The 17515-nt window shown below is 35.1% G+C and overlaps 1 protein-coding gene across 7 annotated transcripts; it reads left to right on the top strand.

Annotated features, from left to right (window-relative positions):
- Positions 1-5925: 5925 nt before the first annotated feature.
- Positions 5926-14640, top strand: LOC121797926 (coatomer subunit beta'-1-like). 7 transcript variants are annotated; one of them, XM_042196708.1, is made up of 26 exons: positions 5926-6073; positions 6328-6348; positions 6451-6512; positions 6939-6993; positions 7544-7580; positions 7679-8004; positions 8094-8225; positions 8309-8457; positions 8647-8715; positions 9029-9179; positions 9250-9315; positions 9643-9831; positions 10152-10292; positions 10389-10463; positions 10557-10733; positions 10838-10929; positions 11123-11239; positions 11825-11939; positions 12125-12196; positions 12425-12621; positions 12703-12796; positions 12955-13061; positions 13256-13370; positions 13495-13648; positions 14156-14221; positions 14335-14640. In XM_042196708.1, exons 1-25 carry the CDS (start codon positions 6071-6073, stop codon positions 14173-14175), a joined length of 2736 nt encoding a protein of 911 aa, XP_042052642.1. In that variant the 5' UTR covers positions 5926-6070; the 3' UTR covers positions 14176-14221; positions 14335-14640. The 7 variants fall into 7 exon arrangements, 2 of the variants coding, with proteins under 2 accessions (XP_042052642.1, XP_042052641.1); XR_006049989.1 differs by having other exon boundaries at positions 5927-6073; positions 13495-13726; positions 14320-14640; XR_006049990.1 differs by having other exon boundaries at positions 5927-6073; positions 13495-13726.
- Positions 14641-17515: the final 2875 nt, after the last annotated feature.

The following is a 17515-nucleotide window of genomic DNA, read 5'->3' on the forward strand; positions in this document are numbered from 1 at the left end:
GAGTTGAAACCTTTATTATAATTACTCCTACTCTTTAATTATGAAAATATCCGAGAAAATTATACTATCATCCACCTTTAAATTCGTGAATATCCACACCAGAAGTTGGTAATTAATAGTAATGCTGTATATTTTGATTAACTTTATGAATATATTAACAAGTTGTCTGATTAGGAATGGATTAATGTGAATCTCAAATTTGACTCATTTGTTTTTACAAGTCTCGTACAAAATGACCTTGAAACTATTATTTTATTTATTCAATATTCAGAGTAATTTGACGTATGGTTATAACCTTTAGAATAATGCTATGCGGCCACATTATGGCCAGCCATAAATTAATTAAATAACAAAAAATTTTGATTTTTTTTAAAATTTTTGGTTTAATACTACTTGATTTTACTTTTTATATCATCTTCATTATATGTTGCTCAACATGTTAGTGTTGCTCTTTCGTAGTTTTTGCTCAACTTATTACTACTGTCATTTCTTGATTGTTGCTCAACGTATACAGTAATTCGTGATATTAATGTGTTTTACGTAATGGAATTCAAAGATAAGTATCAACTCACAAGTTCATTCACACACATATAAGTTTATATCGGTAATTCTAAATTTTTTATACATGTAAATGGACTAAATTAACTCTTTATAGTCGGCCACATTATGACCATTTAGCATCACTCTAAACTTTAATAACTGTTTCAATCCAATCTGTAATAAATTTAGTAACATGGCCCATATGCATTAACTATACTCAGTAAATTATGGAGACAAAAAAATAAATCTGCATTTCTGACTTTGGTGCATTATGAATTAATTACTATATTTTAACAGTCCGAATCACTATGTTGTTTTTGAAGCTTAATTGGACTCGCCTTTTACATTCCCCTTTTCCTGATGTACAGTAAATGCATAATTATTAATCATCTGCATCGGAAGTTTGGACCTATTAATCAGAGTTGACTTTTGAAACTTTTTACTCTACATTTTAATATACTGCTATCCAACTATATACCTCAGAGGTGAGTTCGAACTAGCTCAGCTAAATTGGTAAGACGTGTCATTTTAATTCGGTACGAGGTTCAAGTAATTACCAATAGATGAATTATTATTGATCAGTTCTTAAAAAAAAATAGTTAAGCAGTTGAATGCCATGATTTTACGAGTTTAAAAGTGTAGTCAACTTACAATATTTGTCATTTTAATAAAATATATTATTTATTTAATTGAAAAAGATCGTTATTTTATAATTACGATAATGTATGTAATATTTATTCATAGTACATTTGATTTGAAAAAAGATGTTTAGATAGATGCCAAATAATTGTTTTGATTTTATCATTAAAACCTTTTATTTTGTTTAAAGTTGAAATTAATATTATCAATATTAATTTATACATCATAGATTTGATTTGAAAAAAAATTATCATAGACGACTTTGATATTTGGGTAGGCGGTGCTAAGTAATTATTTTGACTATTCATTGATGGATAAACAATGACAGATAACACCATGAACTATAATGATTTTAAATATAACTCTCATTGTATTTATTATTAATGCTAGCTTACCATATTGTTTGCTTAAATATTTTGTATCATATCAAAATATTCAATATTTATGGACTTATTCTTATAAGAGCATGTAACATTCCAAGTAATTTTGTGCCAGTTTAATGTGACGAGTACCAATGTTCTTTTCCCCCCCTTTCAATCAGAAGCCATTGATGCATCATGCATGTGTTTGCAACCAAAATATTTAGATTTAGTCAAACTATATAGGTATCGAATTATGGACTATTATCTGAATTTCATGTATTGATCAATTAATGTTATTAAATAAATCATGGTGTGGTTGATTCCAGCTGACGTCTACCTACTGACGATTGATGCCTTTGACTACAAGTCTAACTATTTTCAAGAATACAAATTCGACAGTAAATTGGGGTTAATCGTTTGAGTAAATATAAGTGATACGATGAAATAAATAGACATTATAGTTATATAAATTTTACTTATATCAACTCCATATCTCAAATTTTTCACATTATAATTAAATTAATGTTTATAAATATAATTAAATATTTATCTTTACATATTCAAAAATAGAAATTTAGAAACGACACCGATTTTAATTCAAATTTAGTAAAATAAAAGAGAAAGAGAAAAAATTGATAAATTAAAAGAGAAGAAGATAAAAATTAGTGAAATTAGTGTTAGTGGGTTCATTTCCTAAAATGAAAAGTTTCTATCTTTAGAAAACAAATCAGAAAGGAAAGAGTTTATATTTTTTGAAAAATGGAGGGAGTATTTAGTTCAGATATATTAAAAATATGAATAAAATTATATTTTTTTATATTCTAATAAATAACAATGCAAAAGAATACTTTGTAGAAAAGAAAACTTTTAGTTTATGTTTGAAATATTGTGATATTGGAAAAAGTATATATGGAGAAAAAAAGTCAATAACAAATTCAATGAAGATAAATAAAAATAAAGAAATCAAAAGTCAAAAAAGTTTAAAAAAAAAAGAAGAAGCAAAAAACACCAAAAACATTTAAATGAACAACTACTCATATGCTAATGTCAATAACTTTCACTTTTTATGTTGTCTGGCTGAGGAAGAGGAAAAAACGAAATTCTTTTCCTATTATTTTTAATGAGGATGATTTTTGTCTTTCGTAGATGAATGTAGTCGTAGCTCCTACCTAAATTGGCAGTACCTACTAAATCCTTAAATTTCTTGATTCGTATAGAATCAAATACATAAAATTATAGATATTCACTTTCACTTTTATTTATGAGGCTATGAAGATTAAAAAAATTTAGGCACATAGTTTTTTTAATTAATTAGAGACAATTTTTACACGTCTCTAGATTGGCATCCAATATTGCACCTGATTCAGACACTAAATATTGTTAATATCACGACAATGATACTTGCAATCTTGCAGATGTTTTATCATTACAATAAACTCGGTCACGGAAAAGATATTCTTAATTATATGCCCCAACTAATGATTGCTTTTTGAATTTGATCATAATTTAGGCATTGAAAGTAGGCGAAGAGATATCAAAATCGGGATCTATATCCGGCCCTTATTTGCTAGAATTGAACTTTATAAAAAGAGTTGGATGTATTAGAGTTGATTAACAAGAACATAATACAACAATGTAGTCTTTATAATTATCTCATTTTTTTTATTTTCTACTTTTTTTTTATTTTCTATCATAGTACCAGAGCAATTAACAATGTATGAATAATCGTTAGTTCGTTCATTATAATATCTAAATTATGATCCAGTAATTTTCAAATTGAAGTGACTAACTCATGGATATGAACAAAACTATATGATTGGCTACCATGAGTCAAAATTCTCAGTGATGAAAATTGAAATGCTCATTGGCATTAGTAAAAATTATCATCGAAGTCTAACAAGCTCTTTGATATGAGCCTAAACTATCAACATATTTGTAAAAGCTCATTGAAATGAGCCTAAACTTTCAAGAAAGAATAAGAAGCTCCATGATACGAGAATATACTATCAATGAAAATTAAAGACTTCTGGAACATGATTATAAACTATTTATTAAACTACAAAAGTAAAAAAAAAAATTGATACGTAACTTATGGAGTGTGTTGGAATGAAGAGGGTACATATAATTGAATAAAATAATCAAATGCTACAATTATAGCTTATTTAAGAATTGATGAAATGAAATTAGACCCATCAAAGATAATCGAGTAATAAAGTACTAGATTATTTATTCCGTATTCTATTTTCTATCTAACAGCCTAAAAAACTTAAAATTATTGGGTGGAGGTTGTGCATGAAACTAAGCCTTAAGTGAACCAATTTGACTAGATAAAATATAAATGGTATTATAACTCATGAAATTATATTTTTTAATAACAAATAATTTAAATAGTGAAATTTCATGAAATTGTCAACCATGACTAATATCCATAAAATCAAATGGCATATAATTTTATCCGATCAATGTAAAATGCTGACGAGCCAACAGGCTACCCAATATCCGTTGGGTTAAGACTAGATTCTGAAAATTTTAGTCAAAATGAAAAAAACTCAATTGATCCGAATTGAAATTAGCTTGAAATTGAATTGGCTTATCAAAACAGAGTGGATTTCCCCAATGAACATCGCTAAATAAATAAATGAAAATTTAAAAAAATATAGGCACACCACTTAATATTTAGCCTCTTCGTGATAGATTAAGCATTTCGTATTGTCGATAATTTATTTCCATCTCAGGCTTAGGCCGCTTGTTTTACCAAAAAATAAAGAAAAACACACCACTTACAAATATATGAAACAAACTTTGGGCCAAGTCGAAATATGAGAACCGGGCTTACCGTGGTCCAGTGATATTTTTCTTGACACAAATTGGGCCTTGATGTTTAAATATAAGAGTCACCAAATGATCTCCAAACATCTGGAAATAAATTTGTGTTTACAAAATCTCAAGTATTTCAATTTGTTGACCATTATTTCTAAAATTGGATTCTGCATTTAGCTTATGATTGAATCGATTCTAATATGCTAAATGAAAAAAAAATGTTAAAAATCTCAAGTATTTCAATTTGTTGACCATTATTTCGAAAATTGGATTCTGCATTTAGCTTATGATTGAATCGATTCTAATATGCTAAATGAAAAAAAAATGTTATTATCCGTCAATTGAGTTAGGTAAATAATCCTTTCCTTCCACTTAAGATGATCATATTCTTGAGTGATACGGAATTTTAGATGGAGTAAAATAGAGAGAAAAAGATAATTGAATATTTTAATAAGAAAAAAAGAGAGAAATCTAAAAGAAGAAAGTGAACATAGGGGTGGGGAAACGGTTCTCGGTTCTTGGTTAACCGAGAACCGAACCATATTTTTCGGTTATCGGTTAACCGAGAACCGAAAATATAAGGTTAAGGTTCGGTCTCGGTTAGTGAGTTTAGTATTTGAGCGGTTCTCGGTTCTAACCAAGAACCGAGTGGTTAGAACCGAAGAACCGAGTGGAACTTCAACGTATTAGATAAATATGGAGCATTAGCAAATAACTTATAAATCTCATATTATAGGTACATTGACTTATCTTCCATGAAAAAATTATCAAGTGTTTACAATGAAGTCAATTCAACTAACACGTGAGCTCTCTCATCTAAATATTCGCAGCATGTCGGCACTGCTGCTCTCTCCCACACCGGCGACGGCGAGGCTACTGCTTTCTCCTCGCTGCGTTGCTCTCACCGCCAAGGCAACGAGAGGCTGCTCTCTCTCTCTCTCACGTTGGCGACGACGAGGCTATTGTCTAACTCTCCACACCACTACTCTCTCCTTCAGTGGAACCGAAGAACCTGTCGGTTATGACCAATCGGTTCCTCAAGGAACCGTACCGTTATGGTTCTTGTATTTGGAAAAAAAGGGGAGTCGGTTAACCGACTAATCGGTTCGGTTCTAACCGAACTGACCGTTTCCTCACCCCTAAGTAAACCCCTTGATTGAGACAAAAAGAAGGAAAAGATAGTCATTTTGAATGGAACAGTGGAAGTATAAAAATAGTAGTAACAAATATCGGTAAAATAGTAAATCTGAGAGATTAAATGTGACACATCGATTGCTATTTTTGGCTATACTGAATCAAGATACTAGCATTTTTTTTTATTTTTTTTTATTTTTGTTAATGATATTATAACACAGAGTGAATAAATAGTTAAATTCCGATCAAGAGTACTTAAAAGTTAAAACTAAAGATTTTACATGTACCATGTAATTAAATTGGAACGAATAATCATTTCATATACTCCATATAGCACTAAAATACTTCATAATACTAGTAGAAAACAATGAAGGAGAAATAAGAATTTAAAAAAAAAAAACTTTCTCCTCTTATTGACTTTTTTTTCACAGCCGAAGACCTCTAACAGTAGTAATACGCGCATTTTCTCTCTCTTGATCTCAGTATCCAACTGCTTGTTCCTGGACTCACTCACTCTTCGCAGATCTTACTCTCCGATCCCAAGGCTTTCCCAATTGTCAACAGATTCTGTGAAAATGGTGATTTTCTCTGCTACTATCTGAATTCTATTGTTATTCGCATTAGCCACTTGTCCGCCAGATCTGCCATCCTTTTCGAATTGATGCTAGTTAACTTGTTTTCCAATTGATCGTGCTTGTAATTCCGGGAATGAGACTCCACATGGCAATTTGTGGGGATTTATTTTCGGTTTGGTAAAGATCTGAGGTAATGTTATTGTTTACTGACTCATTTTTTTGTTGTTTTCGTCCTCTTCCTCTGGAATTTGGTGCAGCCGCTCAGATTGGAAATCAAGGTACCAATGCCGTTTCAATTATAATTGTGCGAGTGATTTTGATTTTTAAAGAGTGTTTGGCTGACTTTTTTTTTATATATTTCCTTCTAATTAATTCATCAGAGGAAACTCGTACAACGATCAGAAAGAGTAAAATCAGTGGATCTGCATCCAACAGAGCCATGGTATGTTCCTGCGCAATCAACTAAAGCGTTATAGTAGTTGCGTTTGCATCTTAATTTGCAATATGGATAATATAATTCCTTATGAAAGGTTAGTTTTTTATGGAAGAGGAATTGTTAGTTCTGGACTTATGGTTGAGACAACAACTGAATCAATTAAACACTCCAACAGCTTTTTTCTAGTAATAAATTTAAGATATCAACACGTACAAATCATGTTCCCTGCTGTTACTTTGTTAATCAACTTTGAGGTATTGTTATACTTGTCAGTTTACTGCATCCAAGCAATGTTAGAGCTGTTTGTGTTTCTGAGATAGATTATACGTTGACTTGCTTATATAAGGGATGAATTACACTGATCTATTTCTTCAGCTCTCCACATTGGTCACCCCTAAATTGTAACAAATCATGTTTCTTGTGTTTTTACAGGATATTGGCAAGTTTGTATTCAGGGACTGTTTGTATTTGGAATTACCAGACTCAGGTATGGGATGCACAAATGATGTAATGATATACCATTCAATGATTGGTCTTCTTTGTCAACTCCAGAATAATATAGGTTGTAGAGTTTAAACAACTTGTCAGATTGCATGCATCTCCAACCCATTCGAAGAATTAGTTTTATAGACTTGTCAGTTTACTGCATGCTAATAATGGGGTGACTCTATTTCTGCTGTCTAAAATTTTCAGATTGTTAAAAAGAGCTGCTCCTTATTGTTGTGTCATATGAAACCTAACTCCCGGGCCTATGCTTTCCTGGTGTATGTGTTTGCATGTGGGGTAGATTTTGTCCACAACTTGCCTTACCAAAGATACAAAATTTGACTTTAAGGGGTTAGTTTCTCTTAGAACAGTGAACCTAATCAACATCAACATGCTTACATTATACTAATATGATAACAAAGACGTGCATTATCAGGAAGAATTATTTGAAAAGGGATGTTAAGTTCCTTTACACTTCTGTAACTAGCTTTGAAATAATCTCTTATTCACACTCTAAACTTATATTCTGAAACTTAATTCTGCTTCTACAGATAATGGTTAAATCTTTTGAGGCTACAGATTTACCAGGTACTTGATTAAAATCAATTTTTGAATTTCTTGGAGACTAGAATATTTAACATGATGAGAAATATGTTTATATTAGTTCCTTCCACATCATCTTGCAGTTAGATCGGCAAAATTTATCGCACGAAAGCAGTGGGTTGTTGCTGGTGCTGATGATATGTTCATTCGCGTGTACAATTACAATACAATGGATAAGGTAACAGTGTTTGAGGCACATACAGATTATATCAGGTGTGTGGCTGTTCATCCCACTCTTCCCTACGTGCTGTCATCCTCTGATGATATGCTAATAAAGCTTTGGGACTGGGAGAAGGGATGGCTGTGCACTCAAATTTTTGAGGGCCATTCTCACTATATTATGCAAGTGACTTTTAATCCAAAAGATACCAATACTTTTGCCAGTGCTTCACTTGACCGCACTATTAAGGTATGGATGGAATCACCCACTGATAATTTTTTTTCTTTTTTTATCCTGTTCACTTGACATTGCATAAGCTTGCAACATTGCTTTCATAGATCTGGAATCTTGGCTCTCCTGATCCAAACTTTACCTTGGATGCTCACCTGAAAGGAGTCAATTGTGTTGATTATTTCACGGGTGGTGATAAACCATATCTCATTACTGGTTCTGATGATCACACTGCTAAGGTATCTCTTGTTCTGCCTTTAGCCTTTTGGAGAGTGAAGCTCAGATACAATAATCTTAAAATATCTGTAAAACTTGCAAATAGGTGTGGGATTACCAGACAAAGAGCTGTGTGCAGACATTAGAAGGCCACACACACAATGTGTCTGCAGTTTGCTTCCATCCTGAACTTCCCATTATCGTAACTGGTTCTGAGGATGGTACTGTCCGCATTTGGCATGCAACCACTTACAGGTGACCTGTGTGCCAAAGAGTGTTATATACTTACACTTTCCGTATTTGTTCAATTGTTCCTTTAGAATATGTTACACATCCCTCTCTGTTGTATATATTCAGTAACTATTGTGGAAGCCGTGTCCCATTTTTCTCTTTCCATATTCTGTGGATGAGATGTCTCACTTTTTTTTTTTAATCATTTTGCAGACTTGAAAACACATTGAATTATGGCCTTGAAAGAGTTTGGGCAGTTGGCTACATTAAAGGTTCAAGAAGGTACCTCCCAGCCCCATTACCTATCTATGATGGTTTTATTTCTGAAAGTCCTAACTTTTCATATTGTTTCACTATCTTGACTTTAAATTTAAAAGTTGTTTCTAGGAAAAGTAATATGTGTAACTGTACACTTTATTTTTGAACCTTATTGCTGAAGAAACTTACGACATGAAGTGCATTGGTTTTACCAGAGGATTCTGATCAAGTTAGCTTACTTGGTTTTGAACTATGGAGAATTCTCCAAAGAACTAAATTGTTTGCATGTGTCTGCCTCTTTTATTTGGATGGCACATCTGAATCACTCAATGCTCAGGGTCGTAATCGGTTATGATGAAGGCACGATCATGGTAAAGCTTGGTCGTGAGGTACCTGTTGCTAGTATGGACAATGGAGGGAAAATAATTTGGGCCAAGCATAATGAAATTCAGACTGTCAACATCAAGGCTGTTGGGGCAGATAATGAGGTATGGAGTTTTCTTCAAATTAACTCCAGAATTAAAAGCCATATGCAGTTCTGTGATGAACTCATCTCAGGTTGCTGATGGAGAGAGACTACCCTTGGCAGTTAAGGAACTGGGAAATTGTGATCTTTATCCACAGGTATTTTTCTACTTATTTGAACATGTTGCTTTAAGTATCTTAAGTCTTATTGTGTATAAGAATATGGATGGTTATCTTTTCTGCATCCACTTCTTCCATCTTTTTTCCTATTTTTTTAAAAAATAACACCTCACGTACAATTAAAATACTGAATATAATTCTCATTGCGTATTTTTAGAGGACATTTAGTGTATTAAAACTGTGAATATTTTGATTATTTAGTATTAGATTCTTGATGCATTTAGCTGAAATAAGCGAGCTCACTTGTTGACTTTCTAGGTTGTCATATTATTAACTTTTCCTATCTCCTCGTTTCTTATCTGACAGAGCTTAAAGCACAATCCCAATGGTAGGTTTGTTGTTGTATGTGGAGATGGTGAATACATAATATACACAGCTTTGGCATGGAGAAACAGATCATTTGGCTCGGCATTGGAATTTGTTTGGTCAACTGAAGGAGAATATGCTGTTAGAGAAAGCACATCTAAGATTAAGATTTTCTCCAAAAATTTCCAGGTCGCTTTTTAAAGTCCTTTTTGTATTATCATTTCTGTTCTAGTAGGATATAAACTTCAAACTAGACGACAGTTTTACTATCTTGCTTTGTCAATGTGCTTTCTTAAGTCTGCATTCAGTTTATTCCAGTTCTGTTTCTAGTATTGCTACATTGCATTTACACAAATATGCTGTACGGTTACTGGTTCTTCTTAAAAAGGAAATAGATTAACATTTGTGTAGTGTTCATAAATAAAACTTGTCAGCAATCTATATTGAGTTTGTAGTTCATCATTTGACTATTACTCTATTAGAATGACGATTCAGTGGTTTTGTTTCAGGAGAAGAAAAGCATCCGGCCCACTTTTTCTGCCGAGCATATATATGGGGGCAATTTATTGGCAATGTGTTCAAATGATTTTATTTGTTTCTATGATTGGGCTGATTGCAGGATGATACGGAGAATCGATGTCACTGTTAAAGTAAGAAAATTGCAGATTAAGATATGTGGTATGAATCTTACTGTTTCAGCCATATAGGTTATGTTTTTTAATCTGTTTCTTGGTGATATATTCCAGAATCTCTACTGGGCTGACAGCGGTGATTTGGTGACCATTGCCAGTGATACATCATTCTACATACTTAAATACAACGTAAGGCGTGTATTCATACTATATCTCATGAATGTACGCCAGGGTTCCATTTGGGGGAGTGTTTGTAATTGAATCGGCCTTTATATGTTGCAGCGTGATGTTGTTTCTGCTCATCTAGATAGTGGAAGATCAGTAGATGAACAAGGCGTTGAAGATGCTTTTGAGCTTGTTTACGAAATTAATGAAAGATTACGAACTGGACTTTGGGTTGGGGATTGTTTTATTTACAATAACTCTTCCTGGAGACTCAATTACTGCGTGGTCGGTGAGGTAGGACTTACATGACCATATGTACTTTTATCATAAATTTTATTTTTTGTAAAATGTTATTTCCAGGATGTATGATAGAAATGTTGTGTTATGTGATGTTTTAGGTGACAACAATGTTTCATTTAGACCGACCAATGTACCTGCTTGGGTATCTTGCTAATCAAAGTCGTGTTTATCTCCTTGACAAAGAATTTAAGTGAGTTATTCATGATTTCTCTAGGAAACATTGCCTGTGAAGTTTATTTTGACTACTAGAAATGAATAGTTTGTACAATCTTTACCTAGTAAAGAAATTATTAGTCACCTCTTTCTTCTTGATGTGAGGGGAAGGGGCTCTTCTTGTTTAATTTTAGTTCTCCCCAAAAATGACCTTTATATGTATCTTGCAGTGTTATTGGATACACATTGCTACTCAGCTTGATTGAATACAAGACTCTTGTAATGCGTGGTGACTTGGAAAGGGCAAATGAGGTCTTACCATCAATTCCAAAGGAACATCTCGACAGGTTTGTTAATATCAAAACATCTTAGTTAGTTACTTAGATTTCTCCAAAATAAATATTCATGATAAACTAAGTCAACTTGCTATTGAAATTAATATCCATGTGCAGCATCAATGAAAATAATCCTGCTTTATCTCAAAATTGAGGAGTCGAATATCAACTTATTTAATAAACTAATTGTGCACATCAATTTGGTTTTCTTTTGCTCTGGCTTTCTCTGAAGTCCTTCCATTTATGATACAATCACTCATTTGTACACATAAAAAGAACACCTTGGATTTATTGAGCTTTCTAAACTATGAAGTCTATATCTGTTAATGTATATACGTCAGATTTAACATTCGTAGATTGGCTTTTCTTGACTGCTGAATAACTGATTTTAGTTCCTTACTAAAGTTAAATGTGAAGATTCTGAATGCAAGAGAAAAATTTCTTAATACCCTGTTCTAATCCCCTTCTCTCTCTTTCTGGTTGGCTCACTTGCTCGCTTTCACTATCACTACATATTCACATTCAATCTGATTCTGACACATATATTCCTGCATCCATTATTAATTTGATTAATATGAAAAATCATACCCCATGTAGTGTCGCTCGTTTCTTGGAATCACGAGGTATGATAGAAGACGCACTTGAAGTTGCTACAGATCCTGATTATAGATTTGAGTTGGCCATACAACTAGGAAAACTAGCAATTGCTAAGGTAAATGGTGTTAACTTTTTCTTTTCTTTTTTGGGAGATTTCTATATTCAAAATTCTTTGCTCAACACTTTTAATTTGTTGTGGCTGCTTACTCTGGAAGAATATCTTCGTGGTATACTCTGAATTCTTGTCTTTGGATTAAATATGTTGTTCTTATTGTGCTCCAATTATGGTTTTCACTGCAGGAAATTGCAACAGTAGCACAGAGCGAGTCTAAGTGGAAGCAATTGGGTGAATTAGCCTTGTCTACTGGAATGGTAGCCTCCTGACTATAAGTCTATAAGCTAAAATGATGGCTTTTGTTAAAAGACTTAATGTCTAACTGCTAAATCCTTTAGCCAATTCCTTCTAGATTATTTTAATTTGGGTGCTAAATAGCACATTTATCCTCATCCATGCTTCAGATAACTGATTTGTATGGATGCTTAGATTGGTCCAGACGTGGCTTCCTTTCTAATAGTTTATGCTTATTTATTGTGGTTCAGTTGGAGATGGCAGAGGAGTGCTTGAAGCAAGCAAATGACATGAGTGGTTTGTTGCTACTCTACTCCTCCTTAGGCAATGCTGAGGGAATTTCTGCACTTGCTTCTCTTGCCAAAGAACATGGGAAAAATAATGTTTCATTCCTTTGTTTATTTATGTTGGGTAAATTGGAGGACTGCCTTCAGCTGTTGATTGATAGGTATTCTCGTTACTTCATCTAGTTTGTCTACTGTATAGTTATAATAACTCTTATAAGTTATAACTTGTGAGTCCTTTGCAGCAATCGGATACCTGAGGCTGCATTGATGGCACGGTCATACCTCCCAAGTAAAGTGTCAGAGATTGTTTCTCTTTGGAGAAAGGACCTCAGCAAGGTCCTCATCTTGCTACTATTCATGTCTACTTTCTTAACTGTAGGAGTCATGCTTTAGGACACTGTACAGATGTATTCTATTGAAACTACAGAAAACTAAGGTTGAATGCCTTTTACGGTATTCTTTTTATTAAATTTTAGTTCCATTGCTATTGGCAGATTAATCAGAAAGCTGCCGAGTCTCTTGCTGATCCGGAAGAGTATCCTAATATGTTTGATGATTGGCAAATTGCTTTTGCTGTTGAAGCCAAAGCTGCAGAGACAAGGTGTTTCTGTTTAGATAATTTGCGCGCCATTATTATTTGACCAAGCATATTTATGTATGTAAATTACCAATCAGTTGTATGTTTGTCTTTTGTCCAGCCTGCTTTCCACATTGAATATTGCAGAATCGTATTAAATATTACAGTTCAAATTAGTTAGCCATGGTACTAACATATCTGTTTCCATTTCTTTGTAGGGGCAAATATCCTCCAGCATCTGAATATGTGCAGAATGTTGATAGATCAACCGCAAGTCTTGTAGAAACTTTTAGAAGCATGCAAATGGAAGAAGAAGAAGATTTGGATTACGAGGTATTGATGAATTATTGTCCTAGTAAGCCTATCTGATGGTGTTATCATTCTGGAACTTATGTTTGTGTTATCTCGTTCATTCTATGTACATTTCTCTTTCATATTTTTAATTAATTTTATTAAGTATGCTGAGCAGAATGGACATGAAGCACAAGAAACACAACATGACGAACTTGTAGAAGGGCGTGACGATGGCCAGGAAGAGCCTGTTGTGGTGGATGCTGACTCAACTGATGGTGCTGTACTTGTTAACGGAAATGAGGCCGAGGAAGAGTGGGGTACGAATAATGAAGGAAAACTGTCAGCCTAAAAGCAATTGGTTTGGCCGGTGTGATATTCCTAATTTTTTTTTGCTGGTGATTAATTGATTTCTTCTACTTGCTGTGTTGCCCAGTTTTTGTAGTCCCTCCATTTAGCTCTCTACCTAATTCATTATGTGCTTTTGGTGCATCTTCTCAGATTCTATACATAGATATCTATAATTCAGCTGATGTTGATCCACATTTTGAAGCTATTATTATTGTCCAAGTTTCCTCCTAATTTTCCTTGGATTAGACCTTTGCCCTATATTTTAGAAAAAATATGAAATTTCAAATCAATTCGCATATTTATGTTGACTTCAAAGCATCTTTAAATGCTGCTTCAATTGTACATGATGCCTTAGCCTTGTCAAAACATGTATGAAGTCTTGTTTCTAGTGGGTTGGCTAGTCATGCTACCATCTTACGAAGCAGTTCTTTCAATGGCTGGTCCTTATTTTCTTCTCCCCTTTTACTTATATCCAGTGCTTACGCCTCGTCACTAAGACCAGAGAAGACAGACGGTTCCACCGTTATACAGTTTCTCTCGTGGTAAGACTCTTTTAACTTCTTTTAAATGTTAAGAGATCTGCATGGTTTGTCTGGATCTCTTGTTTGCTCGACTCTAAATTCGATTCTCATATGCCCAGCATCTATATTGGCAGCCCGGAAGAGGCGATCAGGGGGCCAAGTGTCTTTCTACAAGTGGTGAGATAAGCACAATTATTTTTGTTACATATTACACTGCTTTTAGACTTATGGAGTTCCTATTTTGTTTATTTTTTCTAGTTTAGTTTCTTTTTAATCACTCTCTCCATGTCTCTGTATGGTAATTTTACCTCTTGTCATGCGGCGTTGTGAATTGTAGATACATAGTAGTGTTATATAGAGTTTACTCATCATCTATTGTATGCAGAATTTTGTCACACTTGGATGAATTAATATCCTGACTATAATATTGTATTCTTAAATCCTGTCACATTCATGTTTCTTCATACCAGAAATTCAGTTTTTCGAATATCATACCATGTGGATTTTTAATCATTAAAATTGAGTGAATTTTGAAATTTCAATTATTGTGAGTGGTCTTGTTAGAAATTGGCTTGCAGGTGTATTGTTAGGTCATCTGCAACGCTGTCTCTTATCCGTCCCTTAACCGTCTCTTAAATTACTATTCTTAGGTTCCACTGTACTTTTTACTCCATCTCTTAACTAAGTGACAGAACCTGCAACCCTTCATCTCTTATCTGTCTCTTAACCATCTCTTAAATTACTATTCATTCATTTTCATTTTTTATTTTTATTTTCAACAAATTCAATTAATAAAAAACACACTTTATTAAATAAAATAAAATTACAACTTAAAATTTAAAAAAATAAAAAAAACACATAATTAAAATCCTAAAAAAAATAAAAATTACATAATTTAAAATACAATTTTATAGAAAATAAAAAAAATCACTCCGCCGGCGAATCATCCCCCGAAGGAGGTGGAGGTGCACTGAAGCCACCTGGAGGCGGAATTACCAAGTTGTCTTGCCATTAACTCAATTCCGGCAAGATAGGCTTGGTATTGGGGAGACGTCATGCGGGAAGTGTCCGCCATTCTGGCGGTCATGTACATGGACATTATGGAGTTCGAGGGTACCCCCGAGCCTGAGCCCGCCTGGCTTGATTCGGCTCGACCCCTCCTCCATCTAACCGCCTTCGCCCCATTTCTCTCTTGCGGCCGACAGCGCCCACGGGAGGACCACCCGACATCGTCTGTCGTGCCATCAACCTCCTGCGAGGCAAACTCTTGTGCGGCGCTGCCCGAACCGCCCTCACTAGACGAGTATTGGCCACCCGCCGTGTACTTCGTGCGCTTCGAGGTCGAGCCCGAGCTTTACCGGACACCGCCGGCCCACCTTTCCTCGTCTTTGACGACCTCCCAAACATCGACATGTTTGAATTGTTTGGCGGTGTCGTCGAAGAAGACTCGCAAAGCCGACCTCAGAATGCCGGCTCCCGTGGCTCCGCTTTGGTAATGAGCCGCTTCACTCTTGTAGATGGCGCAGAATTTTTTGACCTCTCTGTCGACTCGGTCAAAGTGAGCGCGGAGCATCTTAAATGTGCGGCGGCGGGACCCCTTCGGCTTAATCTCGTGGTAGGCTTCGGTGACCTTTTCCTAGAAGCACTTCTGGGATTGTTGATTCCCGACGATGAGATCGTACGAGACGCTGATCCAGGCGTTGTACACGGCCAGCGTTTCCTTGGGGCTGTACGGATGTCGGCCTAAATCCTCCTCCTCCTCCTCCTCGTCCGCCTCCGCCTCCGCCCTGGAGCTTCCACCGCCTCGGCCTCCTCCACCTCCTCGGCCTCCTTCCGAAGTGGGTTCAACCGAATATCCTCCCGAATTTGGGATAATCCCTGCGAATACCTCAGGGCGGAGGGACGAGCGTATGCATCCACATCAAAATGGGGTGGTTGGTACCCCCCGGCGTCGACGAACCCTGGCTGCCCGGCGTCGACGAACCGGAACCACCACCCCAGGACTTGTACATGCCCCCAGTCGCCGAACACATTGATGTCAAACCCGCCGGAGCCGCCACCGCCAGAGTTTCCGTCGCCGGATATTTTGTGATGAGAGGTTAGATGAAAATTGAAGAGGAAATGGAGATGATTTGGAAAGAATAGATGTGTATTTGTGTGTGAAATGAGGATGAATTATGAGTATTTATAGAGTAAAAAAATAAAATATATATATATATATATATAAAAGAAAAAATGGTCGAAAAACAGTGATATTACCGATTTTTGATTTTTTTTTTAAAATTTGAATTAAAAAAAATGATTTATTGCGTCAGCGTGACGATGCCCACTCGCGGGCCGGCGAGTGGGAGTCACGCATGGCGCCGGAGCGCGCCACGTCGCGCGGGCGCGTGGCGAGACGACTCGCCATCCGTCTCGGCGGGCTAGGGACGAGACGGGACGCTGCAACGCGTCTTGCCGTCGTGTCGTCCCGGCGTGACGGGTTACGAGCCACCCGCGTGACGCGTTGCGGGTGGCCTTAAACAGCCACATGGTGATGATGATGATGATGATTGTTTTAGTTCATGGTATCGTCGTAACAATCAAAACTAGAGAGCAATGTTATAGACGTTGCATTAATGATTGTGGAATTGCAGGAGACGATTGCGTCAAAAATTGTGTAGTCAAATATGATTGTGACGGCAAACCCGAACTTATGTGTTGACCAGGACTTGACTTAATTTCGTAACGTTAATGACGATTATCCTAAGTTTAAATAAATAACGTGACGAAGTATAGTTTATGTCGATAATTTAAAATCTGTTCAACCAAAAAATTTTGGGGTGTTTGAATTAGAGTTTATCTTTTATTTAGATAAGAACACAATCATTTTGTGGTGTTTGAATTGGAGTTTATCTTTTCTTGATTTTTCATTTCTATTTGTGATATTTGAATTGATGGTATGTTATTTATAGTCCTTAATAACACATGTTTGGTTTGTTATTTAAAGTCACACTATAGTAGGAAATTCCAAAACTATCTTCGGATTTTTTCTATATTTCCAAAATTGAGGGTTATATTAGTAATTGCAGATAATTTAAGATTGAAATAGTGTTGCATAGATTATTATCCGTGAATTTTTCATGATAACAAAACAACCATTTTCGGCCTTAATTCAATGGGTCATTGCCCATTGAGTAGACTGCACAGAAAATTTAACCGACAGATCAAGCACCAGATAGAGTCATTAAATGCACTCTAAATGTTCCTATCTACCAATCAAACACACCTATAGTACTAGGAAAAGGTAGATATGGCATTCCAATCCTACAAATT

Source organism: Salvia splendens, chromosome 4 (assembly GCF_004379255.2).
Source record: "Salvia splendens isolate huo1 chromosome 4, SspV2, whole genome shotgun sequence".
NCBI lineage: Eukaryota > Viridiplantae > Streptophyta > Magnoliopsida > Lamiales > Lamiaceae > Salvia > Salvia splendens.